This window comes from Pteropus alecto, unplaced genomic scaffold, assembly GCF_000325575.1.
Source record: "Pteropus alecto unplaced genomic scaffold, ASM32557v1 scaffold34, whole genome shotgun sequence".
Taxonomy (NCBI): domain Eukaryota; kingdom Metazoa; phylum Chordata; class Mammalia; order Chiroptera; family Pteropodidae; genus Pteropus; species Pteropus alecto.
In genome coordinates, this window is record NW_006435763.1 from 1,044,820 (window position 1) to 1,067,611 (window position 22,792).

Sequence of the window (22,792 nt, forward strand, 5' to 3'; positions counted from 1 at the left end):
ATTCCCTAACCAAACATCATTAGCAATATTTTGTTTTGTTCAACATTGGGCAAAGCAGGTTTCTTGTTTGCAGTCATGCTATAAATTGCCCCTAAAATAAATTGAAAAAATTTTTAAGTGCAATAATCTAAAAGATTGAGTAAATAACAGTAAAGGTGGTATTTGGTTATGGCAAATTTGGGGAGGTGTCATTTTCTGCTCAAAGTGTGGCCCCTGGGTTGTCACCATCATCTGAGAGCTTGTTAGAAATTCACAGTCTCCGGCTCCCCCTCAGATCTACTGACTCAGAATCTGCATTTTAACGAGGTCTCCAGGTGATCTGAGCATGCATATTAAACTTGGGGAAGCCCTGATGTGAATAATGAAGTTTGGGAAACACTGACCTCAGGAAAAAGTTCATAACTATTTGTCATTCATGATCTGGCCTCGCGACCCTTCTAGGTGATTCACACGCCTCTCCAAGAGCTTCTCCATCCAGGACTACAGTTCCCTGCCTTTACCCATGCGGTTCCTCTCACCGGAAACGCCATCCTCTTCTGCCTCAGCCTCCTCACTGTTCACGACTCGGCTCCAATAGGACTTCTTTTCCTTATGTTTAATGGAGGTGAATTTCAAATAACACAATATTAACCACTTAAAGTGAACGATTCTATGGTATTTAGCACATTCATGATGCTGTGCAACCTCCTCTATCTAGTCCCCAAACATCTCACCACTTCAAAATAAAACCTTGTACCCACTAGCAGTGACTTCCCGATCCTCTCTTCCTGGCACCCCTCAATCTGCTATTTCTGTGGATTTACTTATTCTGGACATTGCATATAAACGGAATCCTATAGTATCTGGCCTTTCGTGCCTGGCTTCTTTTGCTTAGTGTGATGTCTTCAAGGTTCATCTGTGTTGTAGCAATTATCAGAGCTTTGCTCCTTTTTTATGGCTGAGTAATATTCCATTGCACGACTAGACCACATCTTGTTTTCCCATTCACCACTGACAGACACTTAGTTTGCTTCCACCTTTTGACTATTGTGCTTAGTGCTGCTATGAACACATTCATGTGCAAACTTTTGTTTGAGTGTCTATTTTCAATGCTCTTGGTTATACACCTAGGAGAATTGCTGGGTTGTGCAGTAATTCTGTGTTTAACTTCTTGAAGCAATGTCCCGTCTTCACAGAGCTTTCTTTTAACCCTTACCTGCCTCCTCTTGCCCCACCCACAGAATTGATTTTGCCTCCTTCGTCTCCCATCGCAGTTTCTAAAACACCCCAACGAACAAAGCTGGGTTTCAAACCCAGGACTTCTGACTCCAAATCCTACTTTTTTCCACTGCCCCACACCACTGAGTCACCTCTTCTTCAGACTGACCTTATTGTACAGATGAGGATGCTCGGGTTGGGAGCTTGTTCAAGGCCACACAGCTCCTAAGTGACAGGTGGGCTCTGGACTCTTAGCTCCAGTGTCCAATTTCCAGACACTACAGTCTGTACTGGGATCCTAAATGGACAAACAGGTTTTTAAAGGTGCGGCTTCTTCCATTCCTGGGACTGCCGACAGCCTCGCAATGCTCTGTCCCCAAGGGGTCACAGTCTGCCTTCTCCCGGCATCTGCTACGAGGCCGGTTCTGCAGCGAGCAACGAGCACCAGGACCTTTGGTTTAGGTACATTTATTTTGGCTCTCTATATATGTATTTTTCCATGATAGGAGGAAAGGGAGAAAACAACACTTTCTTTTATTTTGTTTCTCTTTTCAAATTGCACTACATAAGGAACCGGCACGGAGCAGGGCACCGAGGGCCAGCGGCAGCAGCTCAAGTGTAGCCCACCAGGCGTGGGGTGCTGGGGAAAGTCTTGCGCATGCCCATGCACTTCTCCTTGTCAATGCAGAGGGTGTTGGCCTTGATGGCCAGCTCGTGCTCCAGCCGGCACTTGGTCATTACCAGCAGCTGCAGTGTGTCCTGCGTCTCCCGCAGCCTCAGCTTGAGGGTCTGCAGCGTATCATCGATGGTGAACACCTCGTTTACAAGCCTGGGATGAGAGCAGAGGAGAAGGCACAGTTCATTCAGCCGTTCAACACAGATGCATTTACTAGGTGCCAGGAACTGTGCCAGGCGCTGGGAGACAGTGGTGAGCCAGACAGGCAAGGCTCAGCCATCAGGGAAGACAGAGGTGGAACAGGCAGACAAGTAAATGCACAACAGAGGTACCGAGGGTGATAAGCACAGAGGGAGAAACAGACAGGATGTTTGGGAATATAATCTAGCTGCTCCTCAGTAAATTAAACACAGACTTACCATAGGACCCAGCAATTCCACTCCTGGGTATCCACCCATGAGAATTAAAAACAGACACGCAAATACTTGAACAAATACTTGTGCAGCACTAATCACACGGGTCAAAGGTGGAAACGACCCAAACATCCATCAATGGACGAATGGACAAAAGGTGGTCCACCCACGCTATGGGATATTACCCTGGCACAAAAAGGAATGTGAAAACGTGGATAGACCTTGAAGATACTATTCTTGGTGAAAGAAACCAGTCATAAAAGGTAATACGTTGTATGATTCCATTTACACGAAATGTCCAGAACAGGCACATCCACAGACGCAGAAAGTAAACTGGCGGTTACCAAGGATGGAACGGAGGGGAGAATGAGGAGAGACTGCGCATGGGCACGCGGTTTTCTTTTGGGTGAAATGAATGAAAATGTTCTAGAACTAGCCAGCGGGGGTAGTTGTAAACATTGTGAATGTACTAAATGTCCCTAATGGTAAATTTTATGTGATGCGTATTTTATTACAATTTTAAAAACCAGAGAACGGGGCCAGCCTCATGTGGATCAGATGGTCAGGTGCAGTGTCCACTGCTCAAGTGCCCCTTACTGGCTGAGGCACCTGTCCCCAGCTGCTATAAGTGTTGGCTACTGATGGCTCATAGGTCCACACCTGTCCAGGGAAGGCGATGGCTCACTGACATGAAGGCACAAAAGGCTGTCCCCTGCCTCAAGGTGGGACCAGCTCTGTGGAGCACAGTTCATGCTCCAGAGCCCCTGTGGGACCAGGCCGAAGCTGGGCCTCCTGCCCAAACTCTCCACTGTCCCTCTCCCGAAGCTCTGCTTCTGTGGAACCTTTTAAAGCCACTAGGGACAATCTTCCTGAGGAGGGAGGTTGGGAGCTGAGAAAGGACAAGAACAAGCCAGCCACGGGAACACCAAGAGGGAGGCATTCTGTGGCAGTGCCGCCCAACAGAGCTCTGTGCAATGCCGACACATCCTGTGCCTGCACCGCCCAACACGGTTGCCACCAGCCACACGGGCTTTGGGAGCCCCTGTGACGCGGCAAGTTCAACTGAGGGACTGAATTTTTCATTGTATTTCAGCTTAAATAGTTTCAACGCAAATGGAAGAGCCACATGCAGCTGGTGGCTACGGAACTGGACAGTGCATTCTAGAGAGAAAAGCACGTGCAAAACCAAAGGGCTTGTGTTCCCAGTGCTTTGGGAAGCCATTGCGGGAGGGCGTGAAATGGGGAATAACAAACTAATCTGGATTTAGGAATAACCTCCAGGCTGCTGTGTAAAGATAGAATGAAAGGGGGCAAGAGCGGAGGCAGGGAAGACACTAGGGGTTATTTTGCTGTCCAGAGTGATTAGTGTCCCCCAAAAGGTAAGTCCAAGTCCAACCTCCCGGGCCTGTGAACGTGCTGCTATTTGGATATAGCAGAGGTCATTAAGTTAAGGATCTCGAGATGAGGTCATTCCAGATTTAGGAAGGCCAAGGAGTGCCCTCCACCTCCAGAAGCCAGAGGGAAGTATGGAGCACACCCTCCCTCAGAGCCTCCGAAGGAACTGACCCGCTGATGCCTAGATTTCAGACGTCTGGCCTCGGAAAGTGTGAGAGAATGAATGAGAATGAACATCTGCTGTTTTAAGCCACCCGGCTCGTGGTCATGTGCTGCAGCAGCCCCGGGAAAGGACTACACCAGGTGAGCTGTGACGGTGACCTGGTTGTGGGCTGTGCTGTGGGTCCCACCCCTGGGGGGAGGGACAGTGAGACTATGCTCAGGACTGAGGACATGCTGCTGGAAGGACTGGAGGTGATGTCAGGGTGAGCTTCCCCGTGGCAACCCTGCGCTAGAGAGGGGTGACAGAAGCAGCCTGGACGGCCTTCTCTCCTTGGGGATCGCTAGGCCAGCGCCGTCCAACAGAACTTTCTACAGTGATGCTGAAGTTCTGGGCTGTGCTGTCCAATCCAGCAGCCCGTAGCCACACTGACTGCTGACCACATGAAATGTGCTTTGTGCAAATGAGGAACTGAATTTTAAATTTCATTTCATTTTAATTTGAATTTCTATTCAAACAGGCGTTCATTCTGGGGAATGGGCAGGGATGGGAACGGAGTGATTAGAGAGCGTCAGGAGAAGAGGGGCCGCCTGTAAGAGGAAGAGGTGGTGGGAATGGGGGGCAAGGAAGGCCCTGCACAGACGAGGCAATTCAGCTGCTGGGGAAGGCAGACAGCGCGAGTCCAATGACCTGCTCGGTTCTGAATATGCTCACGCACACACACGCACGTATACAGACACACAGTACACACACACACACACACACACACACACACACAGATACACGGAAGGACACACAAGCACACACACACATGCCCACCCATGCGCTATGCCTGCCCCTCTAGGTGGCACGGCTGGTGGACAAGGAGGCAGGGAGTTTGTCCAGAGAGGGTCTTCCAGAACGACATCTACTCACTCCCCTAAAGCCCTGGGGCAGACAAACGGGTTATCAGAGTCCTCTCCCCCGGGGCGGCTGAGAAGCATAAACCGGGTAAAGGAAGGAGCAGGAGAGCCTTCCCCGACCCCTTACCAGGATCTGGACCCTTCCGGCCCAGCGAGGTGGGACCCTGGCCACACCACACCCACTTCCAGGGGTGATGACCTTCCAGACCGGCGTCACGCTGAGGAGCAGGTAGCCAGGCCTTCAAGTTCAAAGCCAGGGGTTGCTTTCCTTGCCTACCCCCAAAACACATACAGCCAGCTTTTGTTTCCTAGGTGATTACTTCAGGCAGTAACTGGGGCTGCGTGAACCTCATCACATGGAACCACCTAGCATTTTCTCTCAGAATGTTTTTCCTCCCTCTCTTTACTTCAGCTTTCTTCTCCCCAGTGCTCCACATCTAGGCTGAGGAGGAGGATAAGCCACTGAGTTGTGGGGAATTTGTTACGCAGCAAACAGGAACTAATACAGTACCCCTAGCATAGAGGGAACAGAACAGCCAAGTGGCCAGCTCAAGTCACACAGCACGTCACGGACGTCACGGGAAAATAATCCCTCATGTTGATGTCCCTTCTTTGCCTGGCCATCGTCCCACTCCCAGATCCCACCCCACGCTCACGAACCCCGTTTCTGGGCCCGCATGGGCTTCTTGCCCAGTCCCCCGTGAGGAGGCCCTTTGTCAAGGGAAGCAGCTCTTCCTTAGCTAAAGGGGACAGGTGGGATTATGCTATTCCAGTGGTTCACAGGTGAGCACTTTACAACGATGGAGACGGAGTATGAGTGAGGTGTGGGCTGGGCACCTTTTTCACAGAGCCGGCAGAGAGATGGTGAAGCAACCACAGGTTGAAGGCCATGTCTGTCCTGGGAGAGTCCCCCGCCCCTTAGCTTTCAGGGGAAAGCCGGGGCGTCCCCAGAGCACAACAGAGCTACAAAACCACCCTGGCTGAGGCACGTGAGAAGGGTGCAGTGCAGAGGGGTGGGCCTCCCCTGTGATGGACCCCCGTATCTCCAGGCCCTGCCCACTGCCATGCTGAGTTGTAAAACTAGATGTCTTGATTGGTGAAGGGTCCCAGGTTGCCTAGGAGCTCATGAGACCCGCCCCTCCCCCCCATATCAGCTTCCACCACTCACTTGAACTGAGGAATGTCCCTGCACAGCTCCACGTTAGGGCGCCGAGTCCGGCACTCCAGCCTCGTCTGCGCCACCTTCAGCGGGCACTCCTTGGCCATGATGGACCTTTCCAGCAGCAAGATGGTGTTCTCCGTCTGGAAGATCTCCTGCAGAGTCTGTGGGGAACGTGCCAGGTGTCACGGAGGGAGCGTGGGGGCAGCTAGTTCAGCCTTTGGTCAGGTCAGGTGTTAAAATGCCCCCTTCCCCAACCCTGAATACCCATGGGGCAGGGACCTCGCTCTTTCTAAGACAAGCTCGGGAGAGGGGCTTCAGCGCCTCTCGTCACCCGGGACACTGAACACGGAGGCGGGGCAGATGTCAAGGCTGGTTTTGTTTTCAGTCTCCAGTATCCACTGGAATTAGCCCATCGGTGTTCAGTGGGAAAGAGGCAAAGGGAGGGAGGCCTTTAAGATTAACACGGATAATCTGAAACGACAGCTAACTTCTAAATCTACTTTAATCTGAATTAATTTAGGTTGTATATCTTTTTATAAGCCAGAGTTTACCTTCCTAATAACTAGCTCAGTAAATAAACTAGAAAGAAGGGCGGGGGGCGGGGGAGGAAGGAAAGAGAAAGGAAAAAGGAAAGGGGGAGAGAGGAGAGATTCAACGCTTTCTATTTATCTATAGAAATATCTCCCCCAATATAATGCCGCCATTGTGCCCTATGATCGACGAAAGCACAGATCCCAGGGGACAGGAGGGAGCCAGCTGGGGACTTGGAACATCCTATATCTGGATCCAGGTGGAGGTTTTGCAGGTGTAAATGTAGGCCAAAAAAAAAATCATCATCAAAATTCATCAAGCTTTTTTGACACTTTATTGTAAGGCTGATACCTCAATAGAAAATTAAAAAATCAGGAAAAAAGTCAATCACAAGGGAAGACTAGCAAACTGTTGATATTCATGTCGGTACGTGAGGGGTCTTTTATATGAGTCTCTCTACTTCTATGTGTTTGAAATTTTCCACAATAAAAAATAAAAGAATGAGAGGACAAATAAAGAACAGGCAAGCCAGCACAGACCATTCCCAGAAGCAACCTAACCTTGCACTTAGCCAACTTGAGGCACACCCAGAACTGAGAGCACCAAACGGACACTAAACGCTATGGCTGAAACACCCTTCTCCTCCCACCATCGCCAGTGGCCCCAGATCTGTGAGCAGTTCTAGTGTTCATGCCCCTCTGCCACGAGAAGGCTCATCATGGGTGGGCCCTGCCAACACCCATCCCAGACTTGGCAGGGCCCAATGGTGAGGTTACATGTGCTCTGTTGCTGACAAGCCTGGAAGTGGCACCTGCCACGGTACCCCCAGCATCCTTCCTTCAGCTGTGTGCCTGTCTCCCTCCCTCACTAGCATGTAAGCTCCAAGTCAGGGGTTTCGTTTCGTCCACTCTGAATCCTCATCCAGGAACAGCGCTTGGTGCAGAGTGAAGATTGCCAGGTAAAACACAGGATGCCCAGTTAAGTGTGAAGTTCAGATCGACAACAAAGCATTTTTTAGTGTATGTCTCAACTACTGCGTGACATGAAATTTCTTGAGCTATAAAACATTCACAAATCACAACAGGTACTAAGATGACTACTTTAGCTGGGCTGGGCTCATATTCTATGGGCACCAAGAAATTGCTTAAAAGACGGTTCTTTCCCAAAGAATAAAAGTCCTGGCTTTCCTATTAGCTTAAGAGAAAAACCTAGAAACAGGGCATTTCACTACTTCAAGAGGACGAAAGGATGCTCATTTCCTACTGGGGTTTACATGTGATGGGAGAAGTGCTGCTCTGCCTCCTTCAAAGCCCACCAAGGAGGAAGGCTGGCCCCCTCACCCGGTCATCAATGAGCCACGCAGAACCAGAGCGATGCTGACCACACGATGGTTAAACATTACCCCATAAACATGTCTGTGCCCAGCATGTGAGCTGACATGTAAACACACCAGTGGGGGACACCTCTCTTAGAAACCTGACTTTTGGTGGTGGTGGGAGGGGGTGTGCTGCAGATATGCAAAGCTCAGAAAGCACCACCCGGCCTAGTACGGAAAATCAAGGCTTCTTGGCACCACATTGCCTGGTGTGGAAAATAGCCCCTTACTTTACCATCTGACGTCCCTACCTGGGGGAGGGGGTGGGCATGGCTGTGGCGGGAGGAGGGGAGCTGGAACCAACTGTTGCATATTTCTCCATGTTGCCACCCCCTGTGCCCCACTGGCATTTCTTAAGCAAGCCTGCCTGTGGATTTTCCAGAACCGTAGGGGTTTCCCAGAAATGGCTGCTCTAGAACCAATGGATGACTCACATCCAAGGTAAATCTACCCAGGTACAGGTGTATACACTGCCAAAAAAAGTCCCCGTAACCTCTTGCCCAGCCTCTGTCACTCACAGCCTGGGTCCTCCTCATTAGAAAGGAGAAACGCACACATATACACATACACTCACACCGTCCTGGGGGCAGCCTCTGCTGCCCACCCACGCCTTGCCAGCCTGGGCACCTCCAGAAGCCCTGGGTCCTGAGACTCGGCCTCCAGCAGTTTGCGGAATGCAGCTCCCAAGGGCTGGGAGGCAGAGACTGTGAGCTGAACAGGGTCAATGATTAGAGACAGAGCAGCCTTGATCTTCATGCTCAGGAGGAAGCTAAGAGTTTGCTTGATGCCAGCACAGCCTCCAAGTACCATCCCGGCCCGTTGAGCTCTGAGCTCCAGGTCAGCCTGGACCCTGGACTTCAAATTCCACGATGCGCCCTGGGAGAAGAGGCCCGAGTCTAAGCAGGTGACCCACATGTCCCAGCACACCCACTCCTGGGTATATCCTATAGGAAATCTTCACCCAGGGCCACAGGGGACCATCATTTTTAATTGACCAGTCAGTAGGTGCTCAGTGAATACTTACTCCCTGGACGGAGGGACACACACCGTGGGTGTCTGGTTAAGACAAGAGTACAGGTGTTGGCACGAGACTGCCTGGGTCTATCCACATCCCAGAGCCAGCATATCCAAGCTGGGTGACCTTAGGCAAGTGTCCTAAGCTCCCTGAGCCTTTCCAGCAAAACAGTAAAATGTGGCTCGTCATCATTCTCACTCCACACAGTGGAGACAAGTGATGAGCGTGCCTGGGATAAGATCCTGGAGACCTCCGTGGGTGCACAAATCCCTCTGCTGCAGGAACGCAGCTGGGAGTCACATGCAGATCAATGGTGCTGCGTCCAGCTCTTCACGAAGCGCGGGCGTGCGCGCGCGTGTGCGTGTGCGTGCGTGTGTGTGTGTATGGCGCGCGGGCGTGCGTGCGTGTGTGTGTGTGTGCGCGCGCGCACAAACACACCCAGGGAAGTGCCACAAGAAAGTCATATGCCCCTTTCCCCATGAGAAGTGCCACAAGAAAGTCATATGCCCCTTTCCCCACCTTCCCTTGGCCAGGTCGTGATACTTTCATCCTTCCTTCCTCTCTCCCTCCTCTCCTGCACCCCAGTCCCTGAGTCCTGATCCAGCTGCGGAGCCCCAGAAGCCACCCATCTCCCAGAGATGTTAACCTTTTTGTTCACACACAGCCGAAGAACTAGGGGTAAAGAGAATCCAGGGGCAGGGCTCAGGCTGGCTCACCCACGACTGGGCGGGGCCGCCGGGGGATTGGCCCAAGGGGTCACCCCATGGGAGGAGTCTCTGCAGCCTGGCGGAGCTGGAACTCAGGCAGGAAGGAGGTGGTGGGAGTGGAGGGCTCACCTCACTTGTCCCCCCCGCCCCCCGCCCCCTTAGCTCTGTGCTCAGCACGCTGCAGGCTGCCTGCCAGTCAAGGCCGCGAGCCTGGGGAGGGCGAGTGCTAAGCCTCCCACATGCCACGTAGGGGGGAGGGGGTGGGGGAGTGGAGGTGGGGGCAGTGGTATGGAGGGGCAGGTCACTTCAGCTCACTGAGCCCCTTTGTAGTCACACGGAGCAGGTTTAAATTCCAGCTCCTGTTCTTCCTCACTTTGCGACCTTGAACAGGGTCACTTAACCTCTCTGTGCCTCATGCAGTCATGTAACTCAGCGTCTACTGGGCCCCTCACTCCATAGCCCCTTCTGCCGAGCCAGGCACTGTGTGGGGCACGTGTTCTCTTGTCTGTAAAACCAGCGTAATAATAATAACTTGCCCACAGGGTTGCTCTGAGGATTAACAGAGATAATGTGTGTAAACTGCTTAGACCAGCGCCTGGCGTATGCCATGGGACTGCCCTGCATCCTATGCCAACTCTCATCCCACACTGTCAAATCTGTTAGGAGGTTTTTCCTTTGGGATCATTGGTCTTTTCTTTGTTTTTAATGTAAAACAATAGGAAACTCAGATTCATTTGATGGGATTTGTCTTTGCAGGCAACTGAAATTCCCTCAGACTTCCAGTCAAAGACCCTCCTACAGAACCTCCATCAACCCATTTATTTGGGAGTAAGGGGTCAAGGCAGGGGTCGCCTGTGCAAGGGAGGATGTCCTTTTTATGGTGAGCCCCTCCCCCAGTAACCAAAGTTCTTTTTGTTAACCAATCCCTCTCCTGGCGGGTTCCCAGCCCCAGGGGCTCCACGCAGGGTGCCTTAGAGGTAGAAGCCCGGGGCAGGAAGTCAGGAGACCAGGGTCCCTATCCAAGCGGTAACACAAACCAGCTGTTGAACTCGCAGCCCCTCTCAGAGCCCTAGGCTGTGCGGGGGCCCGAATTTCCTCATCCAGCAAATGGGGGCTCGAGGCCTGTGATTCCTCTGTGGCTAGGGTGCCAGAAGTGCGCCTGGACAGGGTAACCTGATCTATGCCTGACCCAGTCCATCACTGGTCTCCCACGCATGCCCAGAGTCCTGTCCTCCGAGACCCGCCCAAGGCCCTTTAGCTGCAGGTATGGCTGTGTGCATGCGTGCGTGTTTAAGTCTTCAAGTCGACCCCCTTCAGATGGCTGGAGTCCCAATACAAAGCCTTCCAAAGCATCTTGAAGATGTGCTACGCAGCGAATTTTTCTGTAAAGGTCTGGGTGGTAGGTATTTTGGCTTTATGAGCCATATCGTCTCACAACTACTCAACTTGGCCATTGTAATGCACAGACAATACATAATACATGGGGGTGTGTCTGTATTCCAATAAAACTTTATAAAAACAGGTGTGTGGGGGGGGCAGATTCGACCTTTGGGCTGGTAGTTTGAGACCCCTGGTGTCCTAATCCCTTTAGGCAGCCCATCTCAAACAAGGCTGTACCTTCCTACTCATTAGAAGTGTGGCCTGTGGACCAGCATTGCTGGACTCAGAGCTTGTTAGAAACGCAGACTCTCTCAGGCCCCACTCCAGACCTACCAATGAAAGCTGCATTTTAACAGATTTGAAGTGGTGATCACAGGCACATGAAAGCGTTAAGGCAGGGAAGGACCAGGCCGGGTTTGCAGTCTGAGGTGGACTTCTCTGGTTGCAGTCTGGAGGATGGACAGAAGGGACAGAGGTGGAGAGGAGACCAGTGTGGTCTGAGAGGCAGGAGGGCTCACACCAAGGCAGGAGAGATGCAGATGGTACAAGGCCACAGGAGTATGCGACAGGCAAAATGGGGAGCACCAGTAACCGATGAAGTGCACCAAGGTCAGGTTTCTGGGACTTCAGCCCCTCAACCAGGAGGAGCCTCTCAGATGAAAGGCTTGGGAGCCGCTAGCCTGCATCCAAATGCCAGCTGCACACTGCAGAGCACAGTGGCCCTGGTAGCAGACGCCTCTTGGAGCCTCAGTTTTCCCGTCTGTAACGGAGGTAAATGACAGCATTTCTCTCACAGGGCGACTGCGAGCATCGATTTCGGAACCGTGTTTAGCACTGTGGCCAGCACACACAGAGTTTATCCCACCAGCACAGCCTAAGAAGACAATAATAATAGGTAACACCTAGATCAGTGGTGTTACCTGGTGTTTATTTCATGACAGCATTTCTCTCACAGGGTGACTGCGAGCATCGATTTCGGAACTGTTTAGCACTGTGGCCAGCACACACAGACCTGGGTTTCTCAACCTCAGCACTTTCTGTCCATCCATCTGTGTTACCTGGTGTTTATTTAGAGAAAATCCTTGCTTGCCATTGACTAGTTGGGGCAGGGGAGGGTATGCTTTTGGCAAACCACTTATCCTCGGTTTTTTTTTTTTTCTCAACCTCAGCACTTTCTGTCCATCCATCTGTCATCCACGTATACCCCTATCTTCCTATTTACTACTTTTTTTCCTTTTTTCTTAAATCAAATCTTTATGCCAGGAGACCAGGGCTTCTCAGTCTTAGCACTAATGACATTTTGGGCCAGATAATTCTCTGTTGTGGGGCTGTCCTGTGCCTGTAGGATGTTTAGCAGCATCCTTGGCCTCTACCTACTCAATGCCAGTAATAACATCTCTAGACACTGTCAGATGTCCCCTGGGGTGCAAACTTGCCCCATTCGAGAACCACTGATCTAGGTGTTACCTATTATTATTGTCTTCTTAGGCTGTGCTGGTGGGATAAACTCTAGAGAAAATCCTTGCTTGCCATTGACTAGTTGGGGCAGGGGAGGGTATGCTTTTGGCAAACCACTTATCCTCGGTTTCCTCGTCTGTAAAATGCGGTTAATGGTGATCCCTTTTATACAGGGTTGTAGGAGGGAAATTGGAGTTAACATAAGCAAAGCACTTGGAACTCCAGCTGCACAGAGTAAGGCTACTATGTTTTTTGCAGTTATAGTGAATTTTTCTCTTCTTCGTGCAGCGGGATGGCAAACCAGACTGTGACCATCCACCCTCAGCCCTGTGGGGGACCAGCTGAGGACAAACCCTCACCCCTGGTGTGGGAAAGGGTGAGGTCTGCGCTGGAAACGGTCTCTGGCCAAGTCTGGAGTGTGAAAGGCAATTGACAGGTCTGCCTTGGATGAAACCAAGCTCGGCTCAGCGGAAAAGTGCGCTGACATTCCTGGCTGGGATAGAAATCCTCCCCAAAAAGGCTTTGAAAGGGGGGATGTGTTTGGCAGGGTTGTTTGCCATGTAAAACTATCTGCCTGCGTCTTGTCTTGTGACAGCAGAGAAAGCCGGTAAGGCCAGGAAATGGTTTTTGATGTGAAGGGAAAAATGGATTTAGCAGTTCCAGTCGGCTTCAGGCTTCTGGGTGCTTTGTGCGGCCTTGCAGATTTATTGTTTTTCAAACTGCATGAAGCCAAGGGATTTCCAAGGAGATGCCTGGCTCAGTGCAGCTTCCTCAGCTCAGGAAGGGAGAAGGCATCTTGGAATCCTTTTTCTGGTCAAATGGTGGAAGATTTTCAAGTGCAGCCAAGCCCAGGAGCAAGGAGAACAAGGCGGGGAGTCCTCTAGAAGGACCTCGCCTGAAATCCAGGATGCGAAGCCTCCAGATGAGGGTGTCCCAAACTTGGCACTGTTGACAAACTACTCTGTCTGAGGGGCTTTCCTGTGCCTTGTAGAGTTCAGCAGCAGCATCCCTGGTATCTACCCACTATCTATTAGAAGCACACTGCCCCCCACCTCATCCCCACTGAGCTGTGACATCCAAAATGTCTCAGACATTGGCAAATGCCACCGGGGAATAAATTCACTGCGGGTGAGAATGACTCCTCTGGAGGACAGATGTTGGGTAAGCCCTGCTTACAGCTGTTTCTGTCCAGAGATGGCCAGCTGCCCTTAGACACTGCCGGGTCAATACAAACCTCAGCTGCTGAGAGGCCAGCTGGGGTCAGGGGTCCTGAAAGTCCTGGAGTGGGGTGGAAACGAGTGGGGGCTCCATGCTAGATGGAGAAGAAATGTGTAACAGTCTAAAAAAATTCATAGTAATCCACTATTGGGCTTTCAGGAGTCTCTTTAACACACCATGACTTTTAATTGTGCATTTACTTATTTCTTTAAACCAGTCTCCCTCACTAGAACATAAGCCCCCTGAGGGCAGGGATCTTGTCCCATTCGTGTTGCATCCGCAGCACCTGACTCGGAGTCTAGTACACAAGACGTGCTAAGTAAATACCTGCTTCAGGGAGGGAGGGAGGGAATTCACAAGCATCTGTCGCATGCCTGCGCCTGGGAGACACACCTGGAGGCTTGGGTAAAACTCAGAGGGCTGGGCCCAAGTTTCTGATTCAGAAGGTCTGGGAGGGAGCTGAGACTCTGCATTTCTAACAAGTTCCTAGGTGATGCTGCTGCTGGTCCAAGGACCACACCTTGGGAACCACTGGTCTGAACTCTGAACTTCTTGGCTGAGGAGAGTTTAAAAGGCTGGATGCCCAGACCACACCCTAACCAATTACATCAGAATCCTTGCAGATGGGAGCCAGGCGTCTGGGTGAGTCCAGTGTAAAGCTTTACCTCTCATTCAATCCTCATAGCTGGTAGGAATATTCTTTTCTTATAGATTAAGAAACAGATTCAGAGGAGTTAGTTACTGTCATAAGATCCTTCAGCTGTACCAAAATTCAACCCTGATTTTTGGATTCCAGACACCATGTTCTTTCAGTCACTTTGCTTTTCCCGCCCCTTCAGCGGGTCACAAGCTTCTTGCCAACTTATAGCTAATATTCATGGAGCACTTATGAGGTGACTGGGGCTGCTGTTCTTATTCTGACAAATATTTGCCAATTATTATTACTTCCATTTGAAGACAGGGAAACTGAGGCACAGAGAGGTGGGGCAACCTGACCATGGTCATGTAGCCCGAAAGTGCTAGAGCCAGAATTGAACCCAGCCCTCTGCACTGCACTGTGGGGCCCACGTGTGGGGACTGGAGAATGTTGAGTTACAAGGGAGATCTGGACCAGGATGAGGCAAACAGATGTGGGAGCCAGGAGAGTAGGCAAGACTGGGTGGCAGGTCCCAAGCAGGCAAGCAGCCAAGGACCCAAAGGCGGACAAGTCACAACTTGAAAGAAATTCAGAGACTTCTGGGACATACCCGTACCCAGGAGGTGCCCAGGCAACCCTCTGCCTTGGCCAGGCTGCATCTTACATTCTTCTTGTCTTACCGGTAACCAATCCCAGTGACTGCCCCGCCCAGGGCTCCCAGTATATTACTGGCTAATACCAACAGTGGAGCATAGTGGGAAGGGGGAGGTAAACTTCCTCGAGTTTCGGTGGCATTCACAAAATGAGCTCAATACAGCCTCATTTGTACTACTCCCCACCCCCACGCTTGCCGTGCTGACCCTTGCTCATCCCCCTGCCCTGTCTGGCCCCTCCAACTTCCTGCATCTGTTGACTGCCTTCCCGGCTCTGGACCTTGGTTCTGTTCCCTTGATTCCAGCAGCTCCTCTCCCATCTGGCACAGTGTTGCCGTGGACAGATACTGGTGAGGCACTCCCTGCCCCGGCCATCTGAGTTCTCGCAGACCCCCTCATGCTGGGTGTCCTCCGGTGCAATGATGAGACCTGAGCCTATGTGACACTGGAGAGCCTCTGATTCCTCTTGGTGCTCGGGTGAGAATCAGGCTAAGAGACCTACCACAGGCGACCCCAAGGCTTTTCCTGAGAGTTAACTTGCCAAACCCACATACCATCTGTATGCCTTTTCGGCCTTGGACAAATGTATTTGAGATGGAATGTTTATATGGAAGCGGAAAGCTTCCCATTAATAGAGGGTACCATAACAATACAGAAAATGGAAAAAAAAAAAAGTTTATTCTCACTAGGTTCTGTTGTCTTTCAAAGGTTCAGAGCCTGCCTGGGGCGCGACGCCTTGCCGTTAGAAGGGGAGACTGAAAATGAAAGAGAAGCTACAGACAGATTGGATCATATCAGTCTTGACCCTGGCCATTCTCAGGAGGACTGATGGAGAAAACTTGAAAAGAGAACTTTCTCATCAAGATGCAATGGTGTTTGACGCCAGGCCCCTGCCCCTCCTCACCAGACTGACCACGGGGTCGCAGGGGCGGGAGGCGAGGGGGAGGCTCCACTTCCCCTGGGCTGAACCAGCTTCAGAAACGAGCCAGTCAGTAGCTTGGCTGCGGCACTGGTGCTGGAAGGGATCCGGTTGCTTGCAAAGCACAAAAGCATTTCCCACTCCGCAATGGGTTCCAGACCTCCCTGGACAAACAGAGGGAATGGCGGCGGGCTCTGGGGCCCTCTGATCGCTGGCCGGCTGCGGGCCCTCACCCCTCAGACATCGCCCCTTCTCGCCCTGGCATTGCCTCCCGTGGAGGGGTGCTTCTGGTGCTAATGACCACTTGGAAGTCACAACACTAAAGAAACTTCAGCATAAGAGCAAAGCCTTTCAAGGTTCAAATTCAGAGCTCTTGTGTTCTGCTAAACCCTTTCCAGGCCTGGCCGCTGTTGTCCATCTGCTCTCAGATGCGCAGAGCAGACCGTGCCGATGCACAGACCTGGTGGACACAGGCAAGGGATGCAGATGAGTGAAGCAGGCCGTGACAGAGGTGGCCCTTGTTCCCCCATGGAAATGTAGGCTCAGAGTGGCTAGAGCTACCAAATTTTCTAGAGATTCTGGAAAACTGAATTTATGTACACAAATGTTCACAGCAGCCCCAAACAAGAAGCAACCCTCATGTCCATCGGCAGGCGAACGGTCAAAGGAACCCAGGCGCACGGGGGTAAATCCACACAGTAGAGCGTCCACGCCACACACACTGCTCGGCAGCCAGAAGGGACAAACTAGGAATCTCCGTTATGCTGAATGAAAGATGCCAAGTGAAAAAAAAAAAGTGTGTAAGGTACGTCTCCTTTTATAGCTAATTCTAGAAAATGTGAACTAATCTATAGCGACAGCAGATTAGTGGTTGTGTCGGGAATGAGGGAGGGAGGGGTGACAAAGGGGCACAGGGAAACCTTTCGTGTGTTTACTACCTTGATTGAGGTGGTGGCCCCCTGCAAGGCGTGTGTCAAAACTCCTCAAATTGCACACTCGAAATACATGCAGCTAATTATGTGTCAAGGATAAATAAAGCCGTCAAAAGGAAAATGTGAGGGGTCAAATAATACGGGGGCCAAGTTCACCTCGTGGACCACTAGTGTTTGTTCTCTGATTGAAAGGACTCCATCAACATTCACTCGGAATTCACCGTGCTCCGTGCGTTTTGTGAGGCGCTATGATTGCAAAGGTGATGGGTGCTGAGAAATTTTCATGACAGCGGTGGTGCAGACTGGCCTGGCCACGGTGAAGATGGTGACCCACGGGCACTGGCAGGCACAACCCAGAGAGAGTCTGTTGCCTGTACTCCCCAGCTAAACTTTCGAGGTTTTCTGACGATCTAAAGTAATTGAACTTTTTTCCTCTGTAAATCTAATTGGCTTACTCGAGGATGGAATGTCCTCCGAACTAGCTGCCAGTTAATCAGTTGGCAATATCGAAAGCAAACAGAGCAGCTGAGAGACAACAGCATAATCCAGGCAGAAGTGGTGGAGGCCAGGTGTGTGTGTAGCGGGGGGTGTGAAGGAGGGGAGCAGAGGAGGGAGTGAGAAGTGATAGCATTCTGAGAGTAGAAACGACTGGATTTGCTGATGGAGTGGATATGGGGCGGGTGGGCGGTGAGAAAGAGAGGTGTCCAAGTGGACCCCAAGATTCACGACTGAGCACCTGAAAGTCAGAGCCCCTGGAATCCACTGGAAGCCCCAGGAAGCATCTGGAAGTCAGAGCCACTAAGATATGAGGGCTCCAGGTGGAGCAGGCGGGAGGGTGAAAGCTAGCTCTTGTTCGCAGCCTCTGACTGTAAGAAAACCCGTAGCATTTTGCTTGGAAGCAAAATGCAATTAGAGAAAATCTGATTAGAACTGGATGACCCAGGCTTGCCTTTTGGAAGGATTTGGTTCTCCCAATATTCTGAGTCTGGATGAGAGGAAGAAAGAGAAAGGAGGAGGGAGACGGAGGGGAGAGCAGAGAAGGAGACAGCTGTTTACCCAGATGTCTGTCAAAGTCAAAGCACTCTACAACCTACACGCCAGCTACTTCTTGCCGGCCAGTTCAAAATTCAGGTTCCCAGGCACAACCCCAGACCTGCTCAATCAGAATCTGCATTTTGATACCTTCCCTAGGATACTGGTGATTATTGCACACACAGTAATATTTAAAACACACAGGCCTACATCACTGTTTTCCAAGACTCAGGCCTTCACCTACCATCTTTACCGTTTTTGCCATATCCCCTCACACCACTTGTAACATAATTAACAATATTTTCTTTAAATCAGTTCATTAACAACAACAACAAAAAACCTGAATGCATTTGTTTTAAAATAAAACTTTATATCACTATTATCAGTGGGAAATCAGCATCATTTGCCACAAGTGGAAATAACCATAAAAATGCACAAAACAAGATGAATATAAAACCATGTTATTTCAACTCTGGCCTGATAGTGCTGTCTGCCCAAAGCTCTCAGCCTCAGGTCCATGCTCTCTCTTTCAAAGGGAGACTGGCCAGCATAAAAAGGTGAGGAAGGCATTCTAGCATCAGATCAAGGCTTCCTTTTGAGATCATCTCAAGTGTTGAAAAAAGATTGAAGAAGAAAAAACTTTCCCACTGTGCAAGTCAACGATATTCGATATCGGTATGTCCACGTAACATACCTATGATCATTTTCCCGGCAAGGTTCAAGTTTTCACTACTTTAGATAAAGCACGGTTCTACTGCAGTGTCTCTGACCCCACCCCTCCTTCCCATAAGTCCTTGCATCTTTTCCCCAAGCTAAGTCCTCCCCCTAACAGGCACATTCCTCTGGGTAAGTGGATGTAGGTGGGGACTTATGCTTATCCAGACACTCCCTTCCCACCAGGGCCCCGGTTCTCAGTTCTCAAAGGCAGCAGCCCTCTCTGTGGTCAACTGCTTCAGGCCAAAGGAGACACCAGCCTCTCTTCTAGCAGTGGTCAGTATGACTAAGAGATACCCCAAAGCCCCAAAGTGCAAGGACAAAGAGCAAGGACAAGGACCCAGGCCAAGTTACAAGGTTCGGGGTGTGGCTTTGAGGATGGAACCCCAGGATCATGGTAAACAGCTAAGGCTGTCTATGCAGCCCCAAACCACTGGGAGATTCAAAGTCTTCAGGGATGCCATGTAGACATGGCCCTTCAAAGTGGATTCCTATGACCACCTGGGCAATAATTTAATGGCTTTGTAGCACCAGTGAGGATGGGAACCTAGAATTTTCCAGAAATGCCTCTTGCCATGGGGAATCAGGCTAAGCTCAATAATTAACAGTTAAATTTTAAAGGGAGCGTTTCAAATCCTCTACACGAAATAAACTGTTGAAAGGTGACATGGTTGCTAATATATTTATCTTCATTACATCAACTAGTTCTTTTATTATCTTAGAAAAACAGCATGTAAAATCATCACAAACCAGAAGCCAAGTCCGTGCTCAGGCGGTGTCCTGTTGGGGTTTGGTTTATTTCAAATGGGAGCTGGTTTATCTGCAAAGCAGCTGGTGGTTGTATAACGACTATTAATAAAAATCCACATAGTTGCAAAACCTCTCTGATCAGCAGTGATGAGGCTGTTAGTAATAATTCAAAACTTCTCCAGAGAAATTTGGAAAGGGAAAAGGTTTTGCTCCCGCCACCCCCCCGCCCGAAAGATCTTTTCTCTTTCCGTTGATAATATTAATACTTGCTACCTTTTTATTGAGTGTTTACTATGTGCCACGTCCTGTCCCAAGAGCTCCTGAGATCAACCCGTTAACTCTCACAATAACATCATCAAGTAGAAATTCTTACTCCGTTTCACAGGCAAGCCACCAAGACCCACGGGAGCCTTTCCAAGTCATCTCTAGGCCTCAGACTTTGCTCCATGAAACATGGCGATGAACTGTATTTGATGCACCAAATAAAATGCCTCATTAAAAGAAAACGTTTACACAACAACCAAAAGATGAACGTAACCCAAGTGTCCACCGACGACGAAGGAATACACAAAAAGTGGCCTACACGCCCAATGGACTGTTATTCAGCCTTACATAAAAGAAACTCTGATACAGGGTACAACATGGATGAAACCCGAAGACATTCCATTAAGTGAAAAAAGCCGGTGGCGAAAGGACAAATATTGCATGATTCCACTTAAATGAAGTACCTAGAGTAGTCAAATTCACAGAGACAGAGAGTATAGAGTGTTGGCTGCCAGGGGCTGGGGAAAGAGGCATAGGGATGACTGTTTAATGGGTATGGAGTTTAAACACAGAGTTCTTTCAGTTTGGGAAGATGAATAAAAGTTCTGGAGATGAATGGTGGTGCTGGTTGCACTGAAGATGCATAACGCGACCGAACTGTACTGTTGATAATGGTTCCTATGGACTGAACGTTTGTGTCTCCCAGAATTCGCATGTTGAAACCTAATCCCCATTGTGATAGTATTAGGAGGTGGGGTCTTTGAGAGGTGATTAAGTCGTCAGTATGCTTATGAATGAGATCAGTGACCTCAGAGACCTCAGAGAGCGGCCTTCCTGTGAGGACTCAGTGAGTGAGAAGGTGACATCTATGAACCAAGAAGCGGGCTTTCACCGGACACCAAATCTGCTGGCACCTTGATCCTGACCCCCCAGTCTTCAGAAATGTGAAAAACAAATTTCTGTTGTTTATAAGCCACCCAATCTATGGCATTTTCGTTATAGTAGCCCAAAGGACTAAGACGATGGTATACCACAATAGAAAAATGATTTTTCCCTATAAAACACAGAAAGAAAGATGCTTGAAATTATAAACATTCACTGATTCATGCATCATTCTTTAAAAATCATCAGTTCAACTATGGCCATTCCAATCTCGTCTGATCTCGAAAGCTAAGCAGGGTCTACTTGGATGGCAGACCACCTAGGAATACCAGATGCTGTAGGTGTTTAAAAAAAAAAAAAAGGTAGGTAAAACACAACAATTCAAAAGTCATCATTGTAGATTTCTTTCATTCATTGCACAAAGACTTAAAGAGTGTCTTCTGTGTGCCAGGCGATTCACTAAGCAGTGGGGTACGAGGTTGAGTAGGAGTGATGCTCTAACACCCAGCAGCCTCTCTAAATTTATACTGAGCAGAGAGGATAAACTCCACATGGAGAGGACTCCCCCAGAGGTGTGAAACAGCATGACCCATTGGAATAAGGGAGCAGTGAAAAGGGCACCTTGGAATAAGGGAGTAGCAGGAGATAGTGATAGAATTAAGCAGTTGTTTTCACTTCTCAAATTAAAAAGTATCCTATCCCTCAACAGCGGGTCTTGATGCTGCTGAAGGCTTTGAAGGTCAAAAGGTCACATTTTCAAAGACGCTGATGTGGGCAGAGAAGATCTGCTCAGAGCCAGTATCTGGGGCTCCTATACCCACACCCACCCTCTCTGGTCACACACAGCCACGTGACCGTCAGATGGGCGTGAAGGGCCCTGGGGGCCATCGACAGCTTTTTGGAAGCAGTGGTGACAACCAGGCCAAGCTCCAAGCTCCGCTATCCAGTAAACAAGAAAGATTTACCCCTACGTGTTGCTCTCATCCTCCCATGATACTTGGGCTGGACAAGGTATAGACTATAAGATGGGGGGGGGGGCGGCATTTTAGCAGCAGGGCTGGGCCGGCGGCTTGGTCAGATGCTGCTGAGACCATAGGGAGAAAGTGAGGGTGACAGTGGTCCTCAGGTACACATTGCTCACTGACCTTAGCCAGCTGTGTCTGCAGCTTGTTCTTGACGTCCATCACCTCAGAGATGCGAGCTTTGAAGGCCAGATTGGTGTTAGTAAACTGCTTCCACATCTGATTGGACAAGGACTCGAAGAGGTTCTCGGCCTCCTCCCGCAGCCGGATGGAGTTGGCCCGCATGTTCTGCGAGTGCCTGATGTTGTCGTTACTGAACTTGGCCCAGGTTTCGGGCACGGAGATCCTGCCAGAGGCACAAAGGCAAACTTAATCAGGGCTTTGTGGCTGGCCTAGAGATGTCCAAATCCAGGGTTTCTCAGCCTTGGTACTCTTGACATTTGGGTGGGGACATTCTTGGCTGTGGGGACTAACCTGTGCACTGGAGGATGTTTAGCAGCTTCCCGGGCCTCTACTCACCAGATGTAAATAGCAATCGACTCTTCAACTGTGACAACCAAAAATGTCTCTAGACATTGGCAAATATCCCTTGGGGGAGGCACAATGGCCCTCAGCTAAGAACCACTGGGTTGATCCAACAGCCTCATTTTACAGGTGAGGCCCCTGCAGCCTAGAGGAGAGCAGCTGACTCCCTGATGGGCCCTCGGTGAGCTGTCGGAGACGAGAGAGTCCCAGAAAAGCTCTTTTCCATAACACTTCCTCCACCACCATCAACAAAAACACAGACAGAGCGCATGATGCTGGCTGTGCAGTCCCTTCGACTCTGGGATGAGCATGTGGCCACGCTACTTGCACTGACCTATTTGCTCAACGAGCGTTCTTGAAACACATACCACATGCCGAGCCACGTTCTGGGCACTTGGGACTGAGCCATAAACAAGAGCGTCAACATCCCTGTCCTCATGGTGACAAACTTCCAGTGGAGGGAGACGGACAATAAAAAAAAAAAAAGATGTTTACACATGGTGTTATATGCTATGAAGGAATTTAGAAGCAGGATGCTGAGAAAGAGACAAATGGAGCAGGCCATTATGTGTCAGTCAGGCTTGCAGGAGGAAAGAAATGGAATTTATATTCAACAGTGTTGAGGTGCTCATGGATTAGCAATTGCGCAAAACTGTCACCACCCCAGCTGAAAAGGACAAGAGAGGGACAGGTAGGAAAGAGGAGCCCTGGGAGATCACAGGGAGGGAGAGAGGAAGGGAGGGAAAGGAAGGAAGATAAACCCCCAACATCTTTCTCTTCCTGCCCGCCCTCTGTCTCCCGCTGGCGTCCCTCCTCTTGGCTGAACCCAACTGGAAACCAGATGGCAAACGGCCAGAAAGGCAGTCTGCAAAC

The 22,792-nt window shown here is 50.1% G+C and overlaps 1 protein-coding gene across 1 annotated transcript in view; it reads right to left on the bottom strand.

Moving 5' to 3' along the window:
- Positions 1-1,748: 1,748 nt before the first annotated feature.
- Positions 1,749-22,792, bottom strand: part of TEKT5 (tektin 5) — a 46,521-nt gene continuing 25,477 nt past the window's right edge. Inside the window, exons 6-8 of the mRNA XM_006910882.2 lie at positions 21,518-21,740; positions 5,912-6,066; positions 1,749-2,026 (exon numbers count right to left, since the gene is read on the bottom strand). Of these exons, the coding sequence (XP_006910944.1) occupies positions 1,810-2,026; positions 5,912-6,066; positions 21,518-21,740 (595 nt within the window). The 3' untranslated portion in view covers positions 1,749-1,809. The remainder of the gene's footprint in view (positions 2,027-5,911; positions 6,067-21,517; positions 21,741-22,792) is intronic.